This window comes from Podarcis muralis, chromosome 13 (assembly GCF_964188315.1).
Source record: "Podarcis muralis chromosome 13, rPodMur119.hap1.1, whole genome shotgun sequence".
Lineage (NCBI taxonomy): Eukaryota > Metazoa > Chordata > Lepidosauria > Squamata > Lacertidae > Podarcis > Podarcis muralis.
In genome coordinates this window covers 26,818,880-26,844,385 of record NC_135667.1, presented here as the reverse complement: position 1 = coordinate 26,844,385, position 25,506 = coordinate 26,818,880, and the positions used below count along the sequence as shown (strand labels likewise).

General features: G+C 41.5%; 4 protein-coding genes across 4 annotated transcripts; 3 read left to right on the top strand and 1 right to left on the bottom strand.

Moving 5' to 3' along the window:
- The first annotated feature begins 1,574 nt into the window (after positions 1 to 1,574).
- LOC144325116 (epididymal sperm-binding protein 1-like) lies at positions 1,575 to 9,771 on the top strand. Its single transcript, XM_077917233.1, has 5 exons — positions 1,575 to 2,484; positions 4,334 to 4,480; positions 6,301 to 6,465; positions 7,454 to 7,513; positions 8,399 to 9,771. The coding sequence occupies exons 1-5, from the start codon at positions 2,418 to 2,420 to the stop codon at positions 8,542 to 8,544; spliced, it is 585 nt and encodes a 194-aa protein (XP_077773359.1). The 5' UTR covers positions 1,575 to 2,417; the 3' UTR covers positions 8,545 to 9,771.
- A 1,745-nt stretch (positions 9,772 to 11,516) lies between these two features.
- On the bottom strand, positions 11,517 to 12,515 carry LOC114582106 (olfactory receptor 10A4-like). The gene has a single exon (XM_028702889.2). The coding sequence runs from the start codon at positions 12,492 to 12,494 to the stop codon at positions 11,517 to 11,519; it is 978 nt and encodes a 325-aa protein (XP_028558722.2). The 5' UTR covers positions 12,495 to 12,515.
- A 4,926-nt stretch (positions 12,516 to 17,441) lies between these two features.
- On the top strand, positions 17,442 to 18,428 carry LOC114582109 (olfactory receptor 2AP1-like). Its single transcript, XM_028702894.2, has one exon. The coding sequence runs from the start codon at positions 17,442 to 17,444 to the stop codon at positions 18,426 to 18,428; it is 987 nt and encodes a 328-aa protein (XP_028558727.2).
- Positions 18,429 to 22,125: 3,697 nt separating this feature from the next.
- Positions 22,126 to 23,082, top strand: LOC144325367 (olfactory receptor 8G1-like). The gene has a single exon (XM_077918291.1). It carries the CDS (start codon positions 22,126 to 22,128, stop codon positions 23,080 to 23,082), a length of 957 nt encoding a protein of 318 aa, XP_077774417.1.
- Positions 23,083 to 25,506: the final 2,424 nt, after the last annotated feature.

The window sequence follows — 25,506 nt, the reverse complement described above, 5'->3', positions numbered from 1 at the left end:
GGCAGCATAAAAAAATGTACAATGAGTGATCACTATGAAATATGACAAGTGCGGGAGAAACAATTGCATCAATGAGATTGCATAGTCTTCATAGGATGAATGAAAATATGTACATGTGGCTGGTTGTATATGTGAGAGTTTGTGTGTTCTATCACACACTTCACCCAAACATCCAAAGCATGACCTTGACAGAAAGAGATAACAGAACCAGTTGAAGCCAGTTGAAGCTCAGCTTCTCTGAAGGAGTAACCCAAACATCAGGAACCTTCTGCTTGTTTCTTTCACACTGAGAAGCTTCCAGAAGCCTCTTGAATTAATTAGAACAGGAAAGATCTCTACACATCAGATCAATACTTTCTGTACTAAGAAATGCAAACTGATACTGTCATCCACTCCTAACTCGGACAGCCACTCCAGAAGGATATCATGGTTGATGGTATTGAAGGCCACTGAGAGGTCAATGAGAATTAACAGAGACACATTTCCCCTATCTCTCTCCTGACAGAGGTCATCATATAGGGTGATCAAAGCAGTTCCTGTGCCAAAACCAGGCCTAAACCTTGATTGAAATGGGTTCATTTGATAAAAAACCTCAACATTTACATCTAATTTCACTTTATGAGAAATGTTGGTGGCACAAAATAGCATATGCACAGTATGCATAATAGTTTCTCATTTGCACATATTTGTGACCAAGCATCATGAATAGAAAGAACATTTCATAGAATTTATGGCATATTGAGTTTATTGTTAACTGGGAACCATGCTAATCCTGGCTCCCAGGTTATGACTCATATGTTTATTGCATTCCTACTTTATGTTTGTATATATGAATGTAAAACATTTTAAATGTGCATTTACAAAATGTAATATGTGACACAGCCCTTAGATTAATAACAAGAATTAGTTTGATGTTGATCAACAAGATTACCTGGAACTGTTGCATGAGTCAGTAATATGGTTTCAGAGAAGCCTGCATTACCGGGGCAGGAAATTGTTCATTTTGGGGGGAAAAAGTTTTTTAAAAGTAAGTTATTTGAAATCCCAGACACTTTTACAGAACTGGACACAAATCTCTCATGCTGTTTGCTTTTCCAAGCTTCACTTCATTCCACTAGGGTGCTCTGAGAACAAAATTGGACCCAGTTCCTGTTTTTAATTAATGGGTTGTTGAGGGAACTGAGTTCACTCTAATTATGTCGAGCTTGTTGCAATCATTGCATTGCTTGTTATAGAACAAGTTTTCTTGGATTTGCTGAAAAATTTTCTGTACACACTCAGTAAGCATAGCCCATTGAGACACTCCCCTGCCACTGTTGACCTTAGCCAGATTTCTATTCTTTGCAAGGTACTGAATGACCGCTATACGGTACAAGTGGCGCATGGCTGAGCAAGAGAGATACACCAATCAAAAAATCACGGTTTCTTTGCTCAACAATTCCGGTGCTTTCATAAGCAAAAAAGCTCAACAACTTTGTTGGTGTCCTGGTTTTTACTTTTTGAAATATGCCAACCCTAGAGACAAGCAGAGTCTTTTTTTTTATTTTATGGAAACAGAAAATATTTCCATGAGTTCGTGGAAACCATGCCGTATCTCTCTGTTGTGTTGCCAGCTGCGTTGTTAGAATGTGCCACAACATCATCCAAGTGACCTCTGCAAGCATGTCAATTTCAAATATTCTGATTATATCTAATTTCAGTTAAGTGTTTTTGTTTACTTAATTTAGGAGTGGCAGCTAACCCCCATCCCCCTGGCTACACCCATGGTTACATGTCTTGGAACTGCTAATAATTTTCAGCAATGATAGAGGTCTTTGAAGGGAGTGTGGAAAGTCAGTGTGTCCGGAATATAACACCCCCCACCAGTGCTATTTTTCTAGAAAAAGAGGTACTGGAACTCACAAGGAACATCTCCCTTGTTCTCTTAAATTGGCAATGGAGCCCACCTGGGAGGTGCTGGAACTCAGTTCTGGCGAGTTCCAGTTTTTTTAAAAAGGCCCTACTCCCCACTCTCAGAACAGCCAATTCAGAATGACAGTGAAGTTCTTCTGAAGCTGAGGTGTTGCCTTCAGGGTTTTGCAGCTAGCAATTAATTATAGCTCAGACCTAACACCAATGATTTGCTCACTGTAATTTCAGAAGTATTACGTATGTGGGAAATCTCATGCCAAAGCAGTGCAGGGATACAGGAAAGGGGAAAAAAATGGCCTAGCCCAGCTGATTGGCACATACACACCTATTTTGAGTTTCTTGTCCCAGTATTTAGTATTTGAGATTCCTTTGTCTGGTATGAGTGTCATGGCTATTTATGGAGTGCAGTGTTTTGCAACCATAATTAAGGGTGTGTGGAGACTGTGCTAAAAAGAGGACACCACAAAGAAGCACAGGGATTTCAAACTCTGGAGTGATCAGCAACTATGTGGTTCATCACTCAACTCCTAGTTTGTACCTGGGTCCTGTTACCCTTCAGTTCAGCACGTCCAGGTAAGAATTTCCTTCTGCCTCCCCAACACTGCACAGCAGGAACTATCTCCCTTCTTCTGTTTTATTCTTTCCTGCTTCATTACTTTAAGATTGGAAGCTCTTGTCCTGTGAGAGAAGCTGTGGGGAACATGTTGACTCAGAAACAATGATTTTTTTTCCTGGTGGCATTGAGTTGTATGGAGTATCGAAATCTTTTTTTTTTATTTAAAGAGCAACATCATGTTCTCATCTGTTTATTGGGGGATTTAGTGAGGTTTACTATTGAGTAAGATTGCATAGGATTGTACTGTTAATATATATAGGGTAGAAGTGGAAAAGAAGCATTTGTGCGAGGTACAGAAGATGCTTTCCTTGCCTGGGCTGTGGAACAAGTCCAGTGGGCAAAGTTTAAAGAAGAATCAGGGCAATACTGAGCAGGAAGTGTTATGTAATGCTGAATAGTTGTGCTATGGGCTGATGAGGCAATGTCTCTTTTGCTACTGAGCCTGACAGCTGTGGCTTCTGAGGAACCATGTTGTATCTTCTTGACACATTCCTTCCAGTTCCTTTGGTGGCCCATATAGGTATACGCTCTGCTCTGCTTCTTCTCATCCCCACCCACTGCCTTCTTGAGCGAGAAGTGACTGAAGAGGAGAAGGACTAAAAAGCAGCAGTCACTGTGAGGACAGTGCCATGCCAGTGCCCCACATGAAGTTCCCCCTTCATGGCAGAAGGGGGTGGCAAAGAGACCTGATAAGGCAGAAGGCTGCATGACATTAGACTTTTTATTTTGGTCATTTGCAAATGATAGTGCATGAAAACATAAAATCACCACTGCTGGATCAGTCCAAGTCTGATTCAGCATACTCCATTCAGTTTTGGTCAGGCGATTGTTTTTCTTAAGGCAATGGGTGGCGCATGCAGAGAACCCCTTTTCCCCATCCATGTACTCCCCAACAACTGGTATACAGTGGAACACAGACGGAAAGCATTTAATTGTTATGGCTAAGAGTAGTTGGTGCTGCTTTCCTCCTGTCAAAGTCATTGAAGTTAATGGCTATCACCTTGTAAAATTAGTTATGGTTGATATAATGATACAATATTTTATCTGTCCTGAAACTCCTGCCAATCACTTTCATTGGGTGTCTCTGAGTATTATGTAGCATTATAAAGGAGAGATTTAAAACTGCTCTCTATCCTGTGTTTCCACATTATACATAATGTTTATTCTCTCTCCCTCAAGGTCTCCAAACACTTAGGAGTCCCCCCTCCCCAAGGATCATTTTGCAGGCACTTTCCCATACCTTTCCCAGGTCCACAATATCATTGTATATATTGGTACACAAATGCTGCTTACTATCCCACAGCTCCAATATTAATTAATTGTGAGAAATGTCATTTGGGAAGGGTCATAGCTCAGCTGTAAAGCATCTGATTTGTATGCAGAATGTTCTGGGTCCAGTTTCCAGTATCTCCAGGTAGAACTGGGAGAAACCTGCATCTGAAATCCTTGAGAGAGAGACTACTAGTCAGTGCTGATCTAGATGCAACAGTGGTCTGTCTCAGTATAACAGCTTCTTATCTTCCTAAAGTCAGTGAACTCCACCCCCCCCAAACGCTTATGACTTCCTAAGTTTACATTGCATGTTTCATGGTGCCCCCCCCCCCCAGTTTTTGAAGAGGAAGGAATTATTCAGTGTTCAGTATAAATGATACTGACGTTCAAGAATTACAAAAATTCTTTAATATCTGGAATTCAACACCATACTCTTTTTGTAGGCTACAAAGTTGTGGAAAACAACATTAAAATAATATGATCTACTAAATTTAAATCACAATGGTCTTTACCCGTTTTCTTTAACTGTTTCAGACGTTTCATCCTGTGTCTTCCCATTTATCTATAATAACAAGACATATCATACCTGCACCAAGGATGGATCCAGGTTCCATTGGTTGTGGTGTGCTACAACCAGTTCCTATGACAAAGACCACCATTGGAAGTCTTGCTATGAGACAGGTAAGCACATCACCAGAGTTTGAAAATCTCAGTGAAGGAAGCGTATGCTCACACACACACATATTTACTAAGAAGTAAATTCTACTGAGTTCAATGGGATTTATTTATTTGACTTCATTTTTGAATTACTACTACTACGACTACTACTAATATTATTTATACTCTGCCCATCAGGGCAGCTTCCCTAAAAAGATCTTGAAGCAATTTCACAATAAAAATAATTAAAAAAAAGAATTCCGTATGTACAATGTCATTTATACAAATAATTAATCCCCCCCCCCTATATATAAGAACAATTTGAAATCTAATGCAGATTGTTATTGTTGGCATTTGTCTGTCTCGGGAGACCATGGCAGAGACCATGACTTCAGGGGTGAAGTCAAACCATTGGGAGAACTTACAGTGACTGCTATGGCTCTGGAGACCAATAGTGACACGTTTTGATACAGATGCAGACCGGGATAAAGACAATCACTTCAATAGGCAGCAGAAAGACAACAGTCCAATATTTAACAAGAGAAGAGTTCCAAAGGATAGGTATCACTACCCTAAAGGCCTGGTTTCTATACCATATGGAAAGGAAGTCCTGATGAAAGGGTATCTTCAGTAGGCCCTCTACTGCAGAGCAAAGTGATCTGCGAAGTGTGCATAGAACTGCTCTCCTCTTCTTAGTTTTGAAGCTCCTCTCCTCTTGTTTCACCCACAAGAGGTGAAACAAAACAAGCTCAAACCCTACAGGACGAGCAGACGAGTTCCTGTACGTCGCAAATGTATTTCTGTGCTGCCAAGCACCACAATTCAGTTGTTGTAGTAGTGGTTGTAGTAATCACCATCACAGTAAATTTACATTATATATTTCAAAACAATGTGAAACAATGTGATAAAAATATATTAAACAAAAGCTAATTCTATGAATAGAATAAGAGCTGCATCAAGACAATTAACAGACAGATTAGGCTGGTGGTGTGACCTATCCAAAATATTTTTGGAAAACAAGTGGTGTTTGCAGTGTTGCAGACAGCCATTCGAGAGAGGGACTCAATTAATTATATCTAGATTTGTATCATCCAGAAACACCTTGGTTTGAGAATCCAATGCAAGTTCAGACAGCTTGCCCAAGAATGGAACTTTCTATGCAAGTCTGGTTTCTGCAATTTGCTGAATGACTTTGGTTAATTTTAGTATGATGTAATTTGGGCTCAATTACTCTGCAGTGGTACAGCCAAGAAACAGGCTTACTGTTTGCTTTTTGTGGGAACCAGGCCGCAGTGTTTTGAGCTTCATTGTAACATGTACCCAACAGGCATTTTAAGCAGATATCTATCTGCAGATCTTCCATATTCTTTCATTTGTATGCTAATTTATCTCTGGCAGAAGTAATAAGATTACCATTAGTTTCTATGACTTGTTTACAACTACATCTTTTAGGAATTGCAGTTAACATATCCAAGGAGTTAGCAGAAGATACATGAGGTATTACCTATTTTCTCAGGGAAAAAAGTCTGGTCAATTTTTGAAGAAATTATTTTTCAACTTCAGCCTGAACCTTTGGAGAATTTGGAGAACATCAGCCATCTCTTGGAGAATATTGTGTGTAATGGTCCTCCCAGCTTAGCCATTTATGAATATTGGGTGCAACTATGAATCCATATCACTCTGCTGCTTATTATGCCAAAACACCAATGAAACTTTGCAGTCATAATTCAGTGCAGTCCTAAATATGCTGAAATATGCTTGTCCCAGTGTGTTGTGAAGCACATAGACTCTCCATTAAACTGGTGTCATAATATTTGCCTCATATATTTCTTGTCTCCAAACAGAGCATGGCGGCAACTCTCATGGAAAGCCCTGTGTGTTCCCCTTTGTTTACAACGGGAGGACGTTCTATACTTGCACAGATGAAGAAGTCATGCCCAGGAAGTTTTGGTGTGCAACAACAAGCAGCTATGACAAAGACGGAAAATGGAGCTACTGTGCTGATACTAGTAAGCCTGTCCATGATAGCCAGCTTCATGGTTCAGAACCTTCTGCACTACCAAAGTGGAAGTAAAGCAAAGCAACAAGCAGCAGATGGTAACCGCTGGTCTAATTAAGACCAGCAAGATATGGCATAAGCCTAGAAAGAAGGCAGAGGCACAAAAATAGCATTATGTACTGACCTACAGTGATATGTGTATTAGGGTGTCTAAGCAACCTATGACACCCCCCCCCCCAAGAAGTTGTTGGGATACAACTCATATCATCCCTGAGCATTGGCAATGTTGGCTGGAGAAGATAAGATTTCGAGCCCAACAACATCTGAAGGACACCCCAAACTAATGCTTATTTGTTTTCCTTCTATTATGAGTTCATGGTAATTTAAGGGACGTGCTGCTGCTCCCAGCCAGCGATGAGGTTTTATTGTTCCTCACCCTGAGATCTTGGAATGAAAAGCAGGTTAAAATATTTTATATAAAATTACTGGATTTATGAGCCCCAGTATCATTACTGGTACTGATTTGGATTCTTTTCTTGCCTCTGGATGACATTTTAGGTTCAAAAGGCTAAGTTAAAATCTTAATAGTTACAGTGTCAAATTCAGCCACCTTCCTTGCTTCCACTTGCTGAATGGGATGCTGACAGAACAGATAAGCTCCAAGCTTGTTAATTATTTATTATCTCACAGCTCCACATTCTTCTGCTCCCCAGCTTCCAGATTAAAAGAACAGTTGATAGTTAATAAAATGCTTGGTTTAAAAGGAGTGAAAATCAATTAAACCTCAATTAAAATCTGTGAAGCTCCGGAGCTGGCTGCCTGGCCTGTTGCCATCATAACCAGAAGCCAAAAAAAATAATAAAGTTATTTTTAACTGTTTCAATCCATCTTGTACATTAAGATGATAAGGCAGAAATTACAGCTCTTTCCCTTTGAATATCTCTTATTTATTATTATTATTATTATTATTATTATTATTCTCTTTCTTTCATTTTTAGTAGTTGTTGGGAAGTCTAAAACTGATGTGACTCAGGAAAGGGCTTACTGTGACCCTGCAGGTAAGAACATGAAATCATCTGGTTGGCTGCTTTGGGAAACTTTTGATTTGATAGGCTTTTGATTTGACTCAGCAGAGTTCTTCTTATGCAAGAAATTAATTGAGAAGCCCAGCGTGCTTCCAATATCCCAGCTATTGGATCCAGATTGCTTACAGCTGTGCCTGGTTCCGGTATCTTATTCCCAAGCTGTGCATGTCTCAAAACAGAATCAGACAGCAAAGTTCAGAAAAGGATAGAAATCGATGAAATGCTATGTTTTGGAGATGAGACTTGAATAATTATACAGTGCTTATTTCAGAATATGACAAGGAAACTGGATACCAACATTTGGAAAATACTTTTGAGCTGTATTTATAATTTAAACCATTTGGAATAAAAAGTAATAATAATGGGGTATTGGATAAAAATGTAGTTACAGTATAAGAGCAGTAGCCTGCTACAGCAAAAACAGAAACAGCTAAGAGTCCTGAGACATTTTAAGGAATGACAAATTAATTATGGCATGAGTTTTCATAAACTTGACTCTATCAGATGCATGGAGCATTATTCTTAGTTGGCAAGTGTGTGTGTATATCATGTAGCACAGTCTTTCACCACAGAAATTGTCTTGGTAGGTTATAGTAAATTTAAGAAACTGAAGATAAAAAATACTCTTTCCTGATGCCCAGATTCTGTCATCCAATGTGGCTGCCTCCTGTTGCCTCATAGTACAGTCAGCTCTGCTCTGTCCTCCAGGAATTCATTCAGACACTCTGGTCTTCTGGTGAAAAAATTCCTCCTCTGTCTAAGCATTCTTTCAAACTTTCAACACACCAATGAATAACAAAGAGACCAAATAAATAAATAAATCATGCATCTAACATTTCGCTTCTTCTTTCCCCGCAGATCCTCATTGCCTTGTAGCTTCCAGGGCGCTGAAAAGGTTAGATAATGGAAAGCATGGAAACATCCTGCCCAAAGAATACAGCAGAGATGAAGATCATGAAAAGGATCAAGAAAGGACAATCCAAGATCCTGCCTCATCCTTCTGATTCTTCTCAAGCCTTTTTCAGTATGGAACTTTCAAATTAGCAGAAAAGTTTGTTGTGGTGGTGGTAACCGTGGCGGAGTGACATGCTCTGGCACCCGGAGTGGCGAACAGGCACGGGTGTCACTGGCGCACATCGTGGGGGGGCACATGTTGCACGTCGTGGGGCGGGGGGCATGCATCGTGCTTCCCAGGGTGCACGGCGAGTGGTGGGCATCCGGGGAGGGCCCTGCTGCCATGGCACCCCCCAGGAATGGCACCTTGGGCTGACCGCTCCCTCCGCCCCCCACCTTCGTGCGCCAGTGGGTGGTGATTCTGTGCACCTCAACAAAACATAGAATGAGGGTCATATTGTTGATGTAGGCTGCAGCTTACAAGTAATCTTTGGGCCTCACCAGACTGGTGTATTCTGCAGCATGTTGTTGATTTAATAATAATAGTGCAGTAGTTGTGGGTCTGTACTGGACTGTTTTATCAGTTCTTCCACAATGCAGTAGCACGACCAGATTCCTTCATCTGCCCCAGCTGCAACAAAACACGTCTCTCATGTATCAGTCTCTACAGCCACAGCAGACACTGTGATTCTCCAACAGTTTGGCTTCACCCACAAAGGCACACTCCTCCATTGTCTCCTGAGATAGATGGAGGTCAACAACAACAGTGTTTGTTGCTGCACTATTTGATGGTCATTCTTGTGCTATAGCATGATAAAGGTGGGATAAAAATGAAACATCATCATTGGTCTTATATCTATGATTGAGTATCTGAACCATCCTGGGTCCATTTTATTCATGCAGCCAAGGTTCTTTTCAAAGCTCCAACGAGAATAAAACTTTGATGAGTGGTTTGCAAGGTGGTTTGCAAGTCTCCATCAGAAGTCATGGATTTTTATCCCTTAGAGCTGTGGAATATTTTTTGGTTCAATGGGCCAAATTCTTATCAGGGGCATGGAGAAGTCCCTGCTTTCCTTCACCTAGCTTGGCAAAAAGGGATCCCCCTGCTATGGCTCTATGCATCTCTTTCCAGCAAACTGAGCAAGATTTAAGCCCCACTTGTCAGCTGTGTTATCAGTGTTACAACAATTTAATTACTTTTATATACCTAAAATGATCTAACAAAAATGCAGTGCATAAAACATCTTTTGGCATCTTGGCAAAGTGTCTTCAGTTTCTCTCACGTGGTTTTGCAGTGATTTGCAAGCTGCTGCTGACCATTGGATTCTAACCATCAGTCTATCTTATCTCTATCTCATTGTTCATCCATGCAACTCAAGGTGACTGTGTGTGTGCGTTACATGCCACCCTAATCTCAGAGTAGTGCAAAATTGCAGGGGTCCAGACACTTAGTCAGGGTTTGTGTTTCCTTTGGAAATGAAGCATAGCGGAGACTGTAGTGTATTTATTATGTATGGCTTATTTACACATATATGCAACCTGAGCCTATGATGGAGGGGTTCAAAGCATTGCACTCCAATAGGGTCCAGTTTCTCCCATTGATTCAGCCTTGGATCAAAAAAGAAATGAAACATGGCTCACTGTCCAGCTCAAATCAAACATGGCTCACTGCTCAGCTTGCTGGCTTTAACCGATTGACACTTTTTCTCTCTAGCCCACATGCTAGCCAACTCTGCTTTGTCTCTGCTATCTCTCACACCCATCTACTGTCTGACACAGAGTATCTGCTTGGTTAATCTCCCATTAACTTCCTTTTGTTCTCCATGATGATTTCCTGAGAATGGAAAAACTGGTTGGCCTGTATTTTGACACCTCTAAATTCAGTGTGTGGCAGCCAATCTCAATACTCCAAGCAGTGATTAAACACCAACACCCACTATACCCAGTAATTTAGCAGACTCAAGGCACCCACCCAAACACATACAAATGTATCTTCACAGCTACACTGTAGAGTGGATCATGCTGAGAGAGATTGCACAGTTAAAACACATGTTGTCAGACAATTTGTACCCATGCATAGAAGCAGAAGTGGTGCTGGGTGGAAGAGGAAGAGCTTTGAGCAATCTCTTCCTGAACAGATTGGAGTGTGTGTGTGAAGGATCATTCAAATCTACCCCAAAGAATGAACAGAACAGGGAAGATCTACTTCTTGTTAGCTGTAAAGTAGCCTTATTCAATGTGGTTCCTGCCAGGTCTTTTGGACTACAGTTCTCATTAGCCCCAGCCATTGGTGAAGGCTGCAGTATAGTGTCTCCTGGAAGTTATAAGACATCATGTTGAGCAAGTAGTTCTCAAAGGTTTAGTTAAGGATGCAAAACTCCCCATTGATTTTTACTTTGCTTAATTTAAGTTACATAGGGAGGGAAACAAATCTCCCCAGGCTTCCTTCATACAGCAAAAGACCAGAGGTGAAGTATAATCCACAGTGGAAATGAGACGTTACCTTTCGTCATTATGCAGACACGAAAGTTTCAAGGACCTCTTTTGCAGACAGAATAATGAGAGGTTTAAAAAGCAGTGGATTGCATTCATCTATTTTTTATTCTGAGGACCCCCATTGAAATTAATCACCATGACTAACTCAGGCTCATTAATTTCAATGGAACTACTCTCACTCTCTCCCCTTTCTCTTTCCCCCCAACATCACACTGTATGCAACATTAATGTCTCACACTGAATGCAACTGGTAAGTAAAATGGCTCTATGACCTGAAAAAGAGATAATGCAGGTATTTTTGTAACCCAATATTTTATTTTATTTTAAAAAACCATCTAATATTATTTTCCAATTTAATCCAGATGTATCAGAATCCCATTTAAACTCAGGCCCATTAGGTAACAAAAAACAAAACAAAAACAAACATGGAAGCTGTAAATACAGATTAAATGGAGGGCATATGGCATGGCATTTTGGTGAGGATAAAATCATGTGGATGCTGGGGAAAAAATGCTTGCATGAGAAGCACCACATCTACAATAAACCACTGTGTGTAAGTGCCCTGTGTCTCACACACCCATTTACTTTAATGAGAAATTATTGTGAGCTTTTGTGTTGGCACGCATTTGTCGATGGCTCTTTTCAGAGACTTGCTCACCTCCTTGTTCCTCAAGCTGTATATCAGAGGATTGATCAGAGGTGTAAAGACTGTGTAGAAGAGAGAGAAGACTTTGTTCATTTGGCTCAGCGTGTCTGTATTTGGGAACATGTACACTACTATTAATGCCCCGTAAAAGATAGTGACTACAGAGAGGTGGGAGGAACAGGTGGAAAAGGCTTTCTTCCTCCCCGTGGCAGATGGGATTCTCAGAATTGCAGTGATGATGTAAATGTACGAAGCAATGGTCAGCAGAAATGGTGGAAAGGTAAACACAGAGGTAGTGATGAAACTGGACAACAGAAGAAAATGGGCACCGCTGCAGAGGTGTTGTATCAATGGCATGAAATCACAAAAGAAATGGTCTATTTCGTATGGAGCACAAAAACTGAACTGTGCCATTGTTAGTGTAATTGTGGTGACTACTAACGAGCCACTTAGCCAAGATATGAGCACTAACTGGACACAGAGACGGTTGTCCATAAGGGCTGCATAGTGCAGCGGTTTGCAAACCGCAAGATAGCGATCATAAGACATCACCGCCAGGAGATAACATTCTGTTGCTGCTAGAAATGCAAAGAGCCAGAACTGCAGCATGCATCCTTTTGCAGAAATGGTTCTGTCCCCGGATAGCAGGCTGGCTAGCATTCTTGGCAGAATGGTTGAGCTGTAGCAGGTCTCTAAGCAGGATAGGTTACCCACAAAGAAGTACATGGGTGTGTGAAGGTGCTGGTCAGAAATGACTAGAACAACAATGAGGATATTCCCAGCCATGGTCACAAGGTAGATGGACAGAAAGATCAGGAAGGTGAATATCTGCAGATCCTGGAGATCGCTAAACCCCAGCAGGACGAAATGCGTTATGATCGTTTGGTTTTTCTCTCGGATGCTACTCATGGAATGCATCTGCCATAAATCAAACAAAACATTAAACATGCTTTCAGTGCAGGTAGCTACAAATAGAGAATGAAAAGATAAAAAAGAAAAGAAAAATGCAATTTTACTGACAACAGCAAAAGAAAGGCTGGGTCGATGGTCTTTATGGTAACAGTACTGGAAAACATTGATGTGAAAACGCTTTCGAGAGAAATAAATATGACATTTATAAGAGGATAAACACACACAGGACACCCTGCTGGGCCAGACCAAAAACCCACCTCATCCAGCATCCTGTTTCCAACAGTGTTCATTATCTTCTTACATCACACTCCTGTATGAGACAGTTAATGAAATGTTTCTTACCTACTGTTATGATATCAAACTAGCGATAATGGCTTATTCCTTTACCGTATGGGTTTTTTCCCCAAGAAGAAGGTGGTAAATACTTCCTCTTTTGGTTTGTGCAGATATTGAATCGAGCAGCTTTGAATGCTTGTATTTCTAAATGCTCTGCTCCATGTTTTTTAATATCTTTTCCAGAGGAAGGCTGGTTATCCCCTGGACACTATTTAACTGTGAATGAGGAAGTAGTATTTTTGTTGTTGTCGTCACTGTTGTTCTAAATGACATTTTCAAATGAACATTGGTGGCTGATGACTTTTGGAACTCATGGGGAAGAGATCCCAACAGGAGGTGGAGTCAGAGCCAATGATGAGCAGAGCCAATTAATTCTGCTCTGGTCCCCATCCGCCTCCCTGTTATGTTCTACAACTGGGAAGACTGATAATAAGGAGAAGGAAGCTGCCATAAGCAGTGCCTTTCCCTGGACTAGGTGCAAGAAGGCAGGCAGTTGGGGGCTGGTTGAGGGAAGAATGAGGTTGGTGGGGCAGTGCCCCATTTGCTGCAATGGAGCAGCCTTCGTGGCAAGCGTTCATTTTCAAAAACAGTGTTGTGTTGAGTGCTATGCCATTCCTTCAATGGCCAATTCTCAGGCCAATGTTGCTAACGTAAGCAAATCAGCCACACACATTCAGGAGGGAGGTATCAATGGGCTCAGGGTAAGTTCAAAGTTTCCATAAGGATAACAAACTTTAGGGGAAAGCTTGGGGAGGAAATGAGTTGGCCCAGCTTATGAAACCCTTGATGAGGAGGGCTTAATTACCCCATCATACTACATTGTTAGGGACGTGGGTGGCGCTGTGGGTTAAAGCCTCAGCGCCTAGGACTTGCCAATCGAAAGGTCGGCGGTTCGAATCCCCGCAGCGGGGTGCGCTCCTGTCGCTCGGTCCCAGTGCCTGCCAACCTAGCAGTTCGAAAGCACCCTCGGGTGCAAGTAGATAAATTTTGTTGTTGTTTAGTCGTTTAGTCGTGTCCGACTCTTCGTGACCCCATGGACCAGAGCACGCCAGGCACCTCTGTCCTCCACTACTTCCCGCAGTTTGGTCAGACTCATGCTGGTAACCTTGAAAACACTATCCAACCATCTCGTCCTCTGTCGCCCCCTTCTCCTTGTGCCCTCCATCTTTCCCAGCATCAGTGTCTTCTCCAGGGAGTCTTCTCTTCTCATGAGGTGGCCAAAGTACTGGAGCCTCAACTTCACGATCTGTCCTTCCAGTGAGCACTCAGGGCTGATTTCCTTCAGAATGGATGCGTTTGATCTTCTTGCAGTCCATGGGACTCTCAAGAGTCTTCTCCAGCACCATAATTCAAAAGCATCAATTCTTCGGCGATCAGCCTTCTTTATGGTCCAGTAGATAAATAGGGACCGCTTACTAGCGGGAAGGTAAACGGCGTTCCGTGTGCTGCGCTGGCTCGCCAGAGCAGTGATGTCAAGCTGACCACATGACCCAGAAGTGTCTCCGGACAGTGCTGGCCCCTGGCCTCTTAAGTGAGATGGGCGCACAACCCTAGAGTCTGTCAAGACTAGCCCATATGGGCAGGGGTACCTTTACCTTTACCTTACTATATTGTTTTGTCCCTATAGTCTGCAGCAGGGAAAAACATGTTCTCACATTGGTTTCCATTCCATTTAATTCCTTGTACAAATGAAGGTACCCATTTCACTGATGATGAACAAGGACACAGAACCGCACAGAGATAGGAACTATTGCACAGTATGTTGTGTGTACTTGTGTTTTGTACTGTGTTTTGGATGCAGGTGGACTGTGGTCTAAATCACTGAGCCTCTTGGGCTTGCCGATCAGAAGGTTGGTGGTTCAAATCCCTGCAATGGGGTGAGCTCCAGTTGCTTGGTCCCAGCTCCTGCCAACCTAGCAGTTCGAAAGCATGTCAAAAAAGGGGGGGCAAGTAGATAAATAGGCGGGAAGGTAAATGGCATTTCCGTGCGCTGCTCTGCTTTCGGTGTTCCATTCCGCCAGAAGCAGCTTAGTCATGCTGACCACATGACCCAGAAAAACTGTCTGTGGACAAACGCCGGCTCCCTCGGCCTGTAAAGCAAGATGAGTGTCGCAACCCCAGAGTCGTCTGCAAATGGACTTAACTGTCAGGGGTCCTTTCCTTTTTTTATTCTGTCATAAAATTATTACAGTGGTACCTTGGGTTACAAACGCTTCAGGTTACAAACACTTTGGGTTACAAACTCCGCTAACCCAGAAGTAGTACCTCGGGTTGAGAACTTTGCCCCATGATGAGAACAGAAACTGCACGCCGGCGGTGTGGCGGCAATGGGAGGCCCCATTAGCGAAAGCACACCTCAGCTTAAGAATGGTTTCGGGTTAAGAACAGACCTCCAGAACGAATTAAGTTCGTAACCCAAGGTACCACTATATTTTTTATTATAATATTAATTATGATTTTCAGTTTCATACATTTCAATAATTTTACAAGGAGGGGCACAGGGTTAGCTCATTCACACAACTCTCTTCCCTCCCATGGTTCAACAACTTATGCTGCCACAGCCACACTATGATGTGTACAAAGTGAGGACAAATTCCAGTATGCACATTCCTGTAAGCCCACTTACAGTAGAGCATAAAATACATTAATTTGCCTCTTTCTGTTTTGAGCCATTGTTTACTCTGTTTGCTTACTGCTGATTTCTTCCAGGGAAACTCAAAGGGGAAGGGCCATAGCTCAGTGACAGAGCATCTTCCTAGAGTAGAGAAGGTCCTAGATTCATTGCATGGCATCTCTCTGCCTTAAACCCTTGGGAGCTTCTGTCAGTACAAACAATACTGAATTGACCAATGGCCTGACTCATTATGAGGCAGCTTTCTATGTTCCTATATGATATTCTTTAAAAAAGAGCAAGCTTTGAAGTCAGTAGTTTAATTGCAATATGCTTAAGTACATAAGTACCGGTAGTTTGCTGCTTCTAGCATTAAAACACCTATTACTAAAATGATGTCAAAGGAGACTGTGATTTCCCTGTGGGAAGAGAGAGATGCAATGCACCAAGAAGGATAATCATTCTGATGGAATATATATGGAGAGAAGAAACACTGAAAACAAAAATGCCTTTTTTAATTTCAAGAATGAACTGAGGTCAGGAATAAGATGGGGAAAATGAGAAGAGGCTGTTTTCAGAACAGAGATACAGCAGAAGAAGTAAATTGAATTCCAGCACTATGGGCATGTTGCAATCTATACATTTTTAAAAATGTTATTAATCAAAGCAAACACACTACAGTCAACTGAGACATGAAAACAGCGATAATGAGGAATAAGGTAAGCAAACCAATGGCTTTTCCATTGATGTGTAAGAATGAGATAGGAGGAAGGGGGGAAAAAAAAGAAAGAAACAGAAGCATCTGGACATGGCTGGCAAGAGGTTGCCATGTGCTTGGATTGAAACTCTAAAGGCACAATGGGCATTAAAAGCCATTTGTACATAAGGACAAATGTAGGTGTCATAAATAAAATAATAGAATAATAGAACTGTAGAGTTGGAAGGGACCCTGAGGATAATCTAATCCAACCTCCTGCAATGCAGGAATAAGCAGTTGTCATGTATGGGGATTAAACCTGTGACTTAATAATAATAATAATAATAATAATAATAATAATAATAATAATTTATATGCCACCCATTTGACTGGGTTGCCCCAGCCACTCTGAGTTGCTTCCAGCAAATTAAAGCACCAAACATTAAAAACTTCCCTATACAGGCTGCCTTCAGATGCCAGATAAATGTTCATCTCTTTGACATCTGATGGGAGGGTGTTTCACAGAGTGGGTGCAACTACCAAGAAGGCCTTCCGCCTGGTTTCCTGTAACTTCACTTCTCGCAGTGAAAGAACCGCCAGAAGATGCTCAGACCTGGAATTCAATGACTGGGCTGAACGATGAGGGTGGAGATGTTTTTTCAGGTATACAGGGCCAAGGGCCATTTAGGGCTTTAAAGGTTAGCACCAACACTTTGAATTGTGCTCGGAAATGTAATGGGAGATAATATAGATCATTTAGGACTGGTGCTATACGGTCCTGGTGGCCGCTCCCAGTCATCAGTCTGGCAGCCTCATTCTAGATTGGTTGCCTTGTGTGCAGGCAAGTGTATGTTAGGTGAAATGTGCACAAAATAAAATTGTGTGAATGTTTTCACGGTGTGGAAATGTGAACCAAGTATAAGACAGAAAAGAAAAACTAAGAGAAATTGAAATTGTGAGGTTTGTCCATCCCTAGTATTTGCTACTATTAATGAAGAATTAAAAAGCAAATATATTATTAAGGATAATGTGCATCATGGTCAACCTAGGTCCTGTTAAAAAATCCTAGTGATGGAGAGGAAAAAGATTTGTTTGAACCCTCTAGCTGTGTTTACTTATGACTTGAAAAGTTGTCCTGGAAAACCTCCTCCCATCCTCTTCTCTCTACCTCTCTCTAGTTTAATACCTGCTGTATAACTGCCAACATCTAAATCTTATGGGTGCAGATGAAAAGGGCTATTGTATATTAATCCTTTCCACCCATCTGAAGTAGAGTTTATCTAATCTTTCCAGGTGTGAAGCTAATACAATGGCAAAAGCAGAATTGAGAAATCAAACAGTCCTCACTGAATTCCTTCTGCTGGGATTTGGAGATCTAGGAGAGCTTCGGTTTCCTCTCTTCCTGCTCTTCTTAGTGATCTACATTGTGACCATGCTTGGGAATATTCTCATTGTCGTGCTTGTTGTGGCTGATCGCCACCTTCACACCCCCATGTACTTCTTCCTGGGAAACCTGTCCTGCCTGGAGACCTGCTACAGCTCCAACATCCTTCCCATGATGCTGGCCAATCTCTCTGATGGAGGTCCAAGAACCATTTCTGTAACTGGATGCATGATCCAATATTACTTCTTTGGCTTCTTGGCAGCCTCAGAATGTTATCTCCTAGCAGCAATGTCCTACGATAGGTATGTGGCAATTTGTAAGCCACTGCTCTATACGGTACTGATGAATGGCAGAGTTTGCCTCCAGCTAATAGCTGCATCTTGGATCAGCGGTTCATTGGCTATTAACGTGACTATATATTTAATGCACCAGCTAAGGTTCTGTGGCCGCAGTGAAATCAGCCACTTCTTTTGCGATTTCAATCCAATATTAAAGCTCTCATGTAGCGACACACAAGTGATTGAACTTTTAACCACCTTCCTGGCTGCGGTATGTTCCTTGCCTCCCTTCTTGTTGACCCTGACATCTTATGTCTATATCATATCTACCATTGTGAGAATCCCCTCCACCAGTGGGAGGCAGAAAGCCTTCTCGACCTGTTCCTCACACCTCACTGTGGTGTCCATTTTCTATGGCACAATCATGATTGTCTACATGTTGCCCAAAACAGATGCCCTGCGAGACCTCAACAAAGTCTTCTCTCTCTTCTATACAGTCCTGACACCTTTCTTCAATCCCCTGATATACAGCCTGAGAAATAGAGAGGTCAAGGAAGCCTTCAGAAAAACATTTACTAAATGTTGCATTTGGGAAAGAATGCAGGGCCATCGTTTAATATGCTTGTTTATCTAGAAGTTGATTTTGCTCCTCGTTGAGGATGTTATTTTTTCCTTTGGGAAAAAATCACACACACATTACCCTACTTAATACTGTTGTAATGCCCAAAAGGCATTCACATTGGATTGCCTCCTTGGTAATGGCAGATAGCTTTTCCAGTGTTGTAGGTTTGGCTTTATAGACAACTTGTATATAGTAGTTCTTAGCTGATTATTGGTCCCATCTTTTTGTTGCAAGCATTATTTTATAAATAGGAAAGTGTATAGAAATTATGCCAAAATAAATAAATAAATCAAAGTGTGAAGGGTTGTGCATATGTGGGTATGAGACAAATTAAAGTGCTGGTATATTCATGCCTGCCACAGTCACATATAAAGAAGGGTGTGTGTGTCTTTATTTTTATTTTTTGCAAACCTGAGATGGAATATGCTGGTGAGGCAAACAGTATCATTCCTTTTCCAACACATTTTTTTGCTATCAGAAGTGATTCACCTGGTGGAGCCACAATGCTAGCCTCCTGAAAATGGTGTTGCTGCTACCTACAAGGAAGGACAGGAGGATGTGGTGAAGTGGCGGAGAGTTTGTTCTGCCCATGCACCTGCACTGAATAAACCTCTGCCAACCTCATCTCTACCCCTCCCAGTAAGCAGCTGCCAGGAATCTAGCATTGCAGCTCTGCCCTTGTGGAGGAGACACTTCTGTTTGCTATCCTCCATAGGTGTAAGCAAATTTCTTTCCAGAATCCTTTACTTCTGATGTGAGCATCATGTCTTGTTTACATGTAATAATCATTTAGCTCTCAATCATCTTTCCCTCCATTCCAGTTAGACTGGAGTATCTGCAACTATTTAAATTTGTATATGAGGAGCAAGTTCAGTCTTCCCCTTCATACAAGTAGCTATTCCCTTGTGTGTTTGACCCTGCCTTCTAATACATTGATTATATTATGCATGACATACACACCTGACACAATCAGTGACATAGTGTGAAAAAGAACACTTGCATGCATTGGCTTTTTGTAATCTCAAGTACCATTGATTTAAAGGAGATCCCCTGCTGTCTGTACCCCTTTTAAACCATTTCCTTTCCGTCTATACACTGAATGTGTGGAGAGAGAAACAGGAAGTATGTTTACCTCTTCTTGGATGGGCAGCTTTGCAAGTGTACCCCGGGTCTCCTCTGTGAACTGGCTAGATTGCAGGCTAGATCGTCCTCCTGCCACCAAATTGGCCAATGATGGCAGGAATTAGAGGGTGTTCCCCTAAGCACAAGACCAACTGACCAATAGCGTTGCTTGGCCGGGTGTCCAGGGCAAGGATAAATTCCCAGCCTGCTGGGCCATTGGGCCTCAGGAATATCCCTACCAACCCTGACTCCATGATGTCCATGTGTTCAGTGCCACGCCTGAAAGGAGCTATTATGGCTACATATTGGGGACCTGCACAATTAAGTAGCCCAATTATTTCATTACATTTATTTATTTCATAAAATGTACATGCCACTTGTTTGTCGAAAACCTCAAAGCAGATTCCAGAAATGATCAAGCAATAAACTCGAGAAAAAATTGCAACCTTAAACACACAAAAGTTAAAATACTAAAGCAGTTTAAAATTACCTCAATTTTCTAAGCATCTGGGTAGGCTTGTCTAAATAAGAATGTTTTTAGCAGGTACTGACAAGAGTACACAGAAGGAACCTGCTTGGAGTTCTAAAGTGCAGGGGAAGCCACACTAAAAAATTGAGTTCATACAAATAAGAAATGAGTATGATGTGGTGTAGTAGTACTAATTCCACTAATTGAAGCACTGTGGTGAGTTTATGCCCACTGAGCTCTAGGAACCCGTTTTTGGACCAGATGATAGGGTGGGTCTGTCAGCTCAGGGGGGGGGGGGTCCACTTTCTCTTCACACCTGGGCCACATGCCAAAAACATTATCTGAAACCCTCTTTAAATTCCCCTCTCCCAACTTACTGTTAGGCACAGAAGTGGAGTGGGGGAAGAGGTAGAAGTTGGATCACACCTGTCCTATGTCACGATCCTTAATAGTGCTGTAGTGCACTACAGATTTTCAATTGTTGGGACGCTCATAGCTCCACTAGAATTCCCTTTTCACTCTCTGATCTCAAGGTTCAACTCCATAGCTTTGCTAGAACATGGACCAAGAAAGGAGTGAGACATACTGTAGTCACAGTGATATAAGATTTTAAAGGGAGATCTTAATTTTCAAACAGAAGACACAGTTCTATGGTCCCTGACTAAGAGTTCCACTTACAGCCTGATCAGGTATACTAACTCCTTTTCCCTGTATAAATCAGACATTTTGAACTACCAGAATTAATTACCTGGACATTTTAAGCCCAGCCCTCAGAAGTACTAGGCTTTGGGCAATGTAGAAATCCCATGGAACGGTAAATAACCTAGGTATCTCTCTTGGGTTTAGGAGGCTGGTTGCATCATTCATACAGTTCAGAAAGCCAGCAAATTAGCAGCCACTCTCCCAGGATCATTTCCTTTAAGTGCTTATGGGAAGCTATATTATGAATACTCATTCACCATAGGTGAGAAGATGTCAGTTTCTTTATAAAGGATTTGGAGAAATGGTGCTAATGAATCCTGGGACATCTGTGATTGTGACAGTGACTTACTACAGGTAAGTTCTAGAACACTGCTATTCTTGGCAGCATTGTACCATCTTTCAATGCCCTCTTTAACTTTAAGGGAAACAAATTCATTAATTCAATGATTTTTAAATTGACTGTCAGTAAAGAAAAAAAGTGAAGACTATGCTCTCAAGCTAATGTAGTTTACCGTGTTGCTCTCCTCCCTTTTTATCCCAATTAAAGAGGCTGAGCTTATTTTTTGAAAAAAATATACCATGTCATATAGAGTGCATGAATGATGATTTATCATGAACATCCAGCTCTTTAATGTTATTTTTATCATCATAATGGATTGTATCTATTCTAGACTAAGTTGCTCTTTGAAATCCATGAAAAACGCAATCATGATTTAACTAAGACCCAATGATTTATATGGGAATGAAGTCCCAGTAATATTGAAATATATCCAACTAAATCATTCCCTCAGTAGAGCCACTGGAATGGGCACAACCAAGTCCATGGTTTCCCTGGGTCTGCTCTGAGTAGGACAGAATATAATCCTTAAATTTGGTTCGAAGTCACTGACTTCATTCTATGACACCTTGGAATGTACTTTAACCTGATAATAAGGGTAAATAAATATATTCTCTCCTTATATTTGACCGGACTCATTCAGTGGCCTTAGAATGCTGACTGCCTATTGGTGATGGTGAATGGGAAACCATGGGGAGGGAATTCAGTATCCTGAAACGAGGCATGGCATGGCCGGGTAGAACACGGAACAGGAGAATTCCACACTGCAACAGTTTGTTGTAGATATAAATGCCCTTCTCCTTGCCTAGGGAACAAGCTCAGAATGCCTGCACTTTCAATTGTTGATTTCAACTGCAGGTCTTTCATATTTAAACTAAGTTGTGACCTTCAGACCAATCACATTCCATAGCTTCATTCCTAGTGCGGGGAACAAAATTGACTAACCTAACTCAAAATACACTGCACAGTTACAATAGGAGCTCATGTACAAAATGTTCTTGATATTTCTCCTACACTAAAACGTATGTCCTCCCGGTTAGATTTTAAAGTTGGTGTGACATTTGTTGGATAAAAAGACAATGTTGGATATAAAAGAAGGAAACCAAACAGTCATCACGGAATTCATCCTCTTGGGATTTGGGAATCTCCCTGAGCTGCAGCCTTTTCTTTTCTTGCTCTTCCTGATGGTTTATATTGCGACAACAGCTGGGAACCTGCTGATCTTTTTTCTGGTTTGGGCAGATCAGCACCTGCACACCCCCATGTACTTCTTCCTGGGGAATTTGTCTTGCCTGGAGACTTGCTATAGCTCAATCATCGTGCCCAAAATGTTGGCCGATTTACTAACTGGTGTCGGTTACATTTCTGTTAGTGGATGCATAGCCCAGTTTTATTTCTTTGGCTGCTGTGTAGCGATAGAAACGTTTCTCTTGGCAGTAATGTCCTATGACCGCTACCTGGCAATATGCAGTCCTTTGCTCTATGCCACTATTATGCATAGAAAACTATGTTTTCAGCTCATGGCGGGAGCATGGGTAAATGGTTTGATGGCTAATAGCATTGTGCTGATTTTCATGGTTCAGCTATCCTTCTGCGAACCCCGTGTCATAGATCATTACTTATGTGATTATTTCCCATTGGAAAAAAAGTCATGCAGTGACACAAGCATGATTGAATTCCTCGTCCTTTTCTTTAATTTCATTTTTGTCGTCATCCCGTTTCTATTGACTCTCACGTCTTACGCTTGCATCATCACCACCATCTTAAAGATCCCATCCACCACTGGAAGGAAAAAGGCCTTTTCAACCTGCTCCTCTCATTTAATTGTTGTCTGCCTATTTTATAGTGATTTAATCATTGTCTACATGCTGCCGGACACCCCGACCCTGAGAGACCTCAATAAAGTCTTCTCCATTTTCTATACAGTCTTGACTCCTTTGCTCAACCCTCTCATCTACAGCTTGAGAAACCAAGAAGTTCACAGAGCCCTAAGACGAATTTGGAAGAAACTGACAATTTCTTTTTCCAATGAGTGATTTGAACTCTTCTATTTTCTTTAAGTTTATCAGGTAGTTCAAGTATCCATGTCTGCAAAAGCCTGGGTCCACTGTGATCTTTCCTCTCACAGTGAATGTTAGGGGGATTAGAGGTGGATTTTTTTTTACCTTAAATTCTGCCCGTGAACGAATTCAGGAATAGAATTGAGGTATGGTGATGGTCTCCAGGTTTGCCCAGGGTGGGGTGGCATAATTGGAAGCCCCAAGGATTGAAAGCACAGGGAAGATTGGGAGGGCTGTGTACCACCATATTTTCTGGTCTTCTTCATGTGCTGAATCAGTTAGATGCAGTTCTACTCAGAACAGAACCATTGAAATTCTTGGACCTCAGTTAGTCATATTCATAGCTTTCCATGGGTTTACTCTGAATAGAACTGATGGATACAAGCCAATAACTTTTGTCATATTCATTTCCCTCCAAGAACTGGCCTTCCATTTCTGCTGTTTCTTGAGCTCCTGTGTGACTTGGGGTAAGTGGCACACTTAGATAACAGCGTATGGGAAGTCACTAGTCACAAGAAGAAAAAAGGGACAGACTCCCAGGCACTTAGGAAAAGTGTAACAGTTCCCCATCAGGTATATAAATCACCCATGCAGTGTTTTTTCTTTCTGCTGGGAGGTCTCCCATTTTAAAGTCATCTGCTGAACTTTAGGATTGAGTGGGAATTTAAATCCAGGTATCCGCAGTGTAAGCATCATGCTCTAAACCCACTCCAACTGGAGCACTGTATTGGCCGGGGCTGATGGGAATTGCAGTCCAAATCCTCTTCATGGAACCAGGTCAGGGAGGTCTGCTCTAACCACTCTACAACACTGGCTTTTCACCAAGGAAGTTTTAGAAGAAGTGCTGATGAGTCTCTGTAATATTCTCTCTCTTTTTAATGGCATGGGTTTATATATTCTAATCTTCAAAATGTCCCCAAGTGGACAATGCAAAAAGAAACAAACGCTCCTTGTAATTATCCATATTATGTGCTTTGTCAACCTTTCAAAATTGTACTCGTGTGCTGTGTTTGCAAAGGTTATGGTGATCTCATGTTTTGTTGATATTTTAACAAGACTATAAACCAATAAATGAAATTCTCTCTTCTTCCCAATAGCACTGGAGTCATGTCAGACATGGGAAATGGAACAGTTGTTTAGTTCTTTCTTGGTGTACTAATTCCACTAATCAAAGCATTGTGGTGAGCTTATGCCTACTGAGTTCTAGGGACCCGTTTCTGGACCAGATGATAGGGTGGGTCTGTCAGCTCAGGGGGGTCCACTTTCTCTTCACACCTTGGCCACATGCCAAAAACATTATCTGAGACCCTCTTTAAATTCCCATCTCCCAACTTACTGTTAGGCACAGAAGCGGGGATGGGGAAGAGGTGGAAGTAGGATCACACCTGTCCTGTGTCATGATCCTCAATAGTGCTGTAATGCTGGGTGTGAATCTGGATTATAACTGTGGATCAATGAAGATTATGGACTTTCCAGAGCTTGTCCCCCTGGCTGGAAGAGTCCGCAACCAGAAGGAGGAGGAGTACCAGGAGGAATGGATGAAATTCAAAGACTATTTACTTAAATACGCTAAGATAATGTAATTGGAAAAAACTTGCAAATATCAGATAGGCTTACTTAGGATTTAAATACGTGATGTTAGAGAATAATATGTTTAAAGATAAAATGAAAAGAAAGAAAGATGTTAAGTGATTAAGTTTATTTTATGAGGAAATAGGTTTTGGAAAACTGTTACAATGATATACACTGAAACTCAGCCAGGGGGATTTGAGGAAGTCACTTAACAATGTTACTAAGATTGGATCAATACAGCTGAGATCTATGTTTGTTTGTTTGTCTGTTTAAAATGTTTGGAAAAGCAATATATATTTTTTGGAAATTATATATATATAAAAAACTGTGGATCAGGGCATCAGTGTAGTTGGAATTACCTGAATATTAAATATGCCCCCCAATGGGCTGTCTTTTGGATACATTTTTTATCAAAATCTAGGTCCTTAAGAAATGTGCCTTAGTTTATTACAACTAATGCAATTGCATGCTTTCTTTGTGTCAGGGGTGGGAAACGTTATCCGCTTGATGGCCACTCTCTTTCTGAGTAAACTTCAGCCTGGGGAAGGGCAGTAGAAAAAGTGGGCCAAGCAATCAATACTTTTTTTTTACTTTCTGCAGTAGGTTAAATTTTACACACAGAACTTGCTTTGCTTCATCCATGAACACAAAAGGGATTATCGGAGATCAAGGACTTTTGGAACTCATGGGGAAGAGATCCCAACAGGAGGTGGAGCCAAAGCCAATGATGAGCAGAGCTAGTCAATTCTGCTGTGGTCCCCATCCGCCTCCATGTTATGTTCTACAACTGGGAAGACTGATAATAAGGAGAAGGAAGCTGCCATAAGC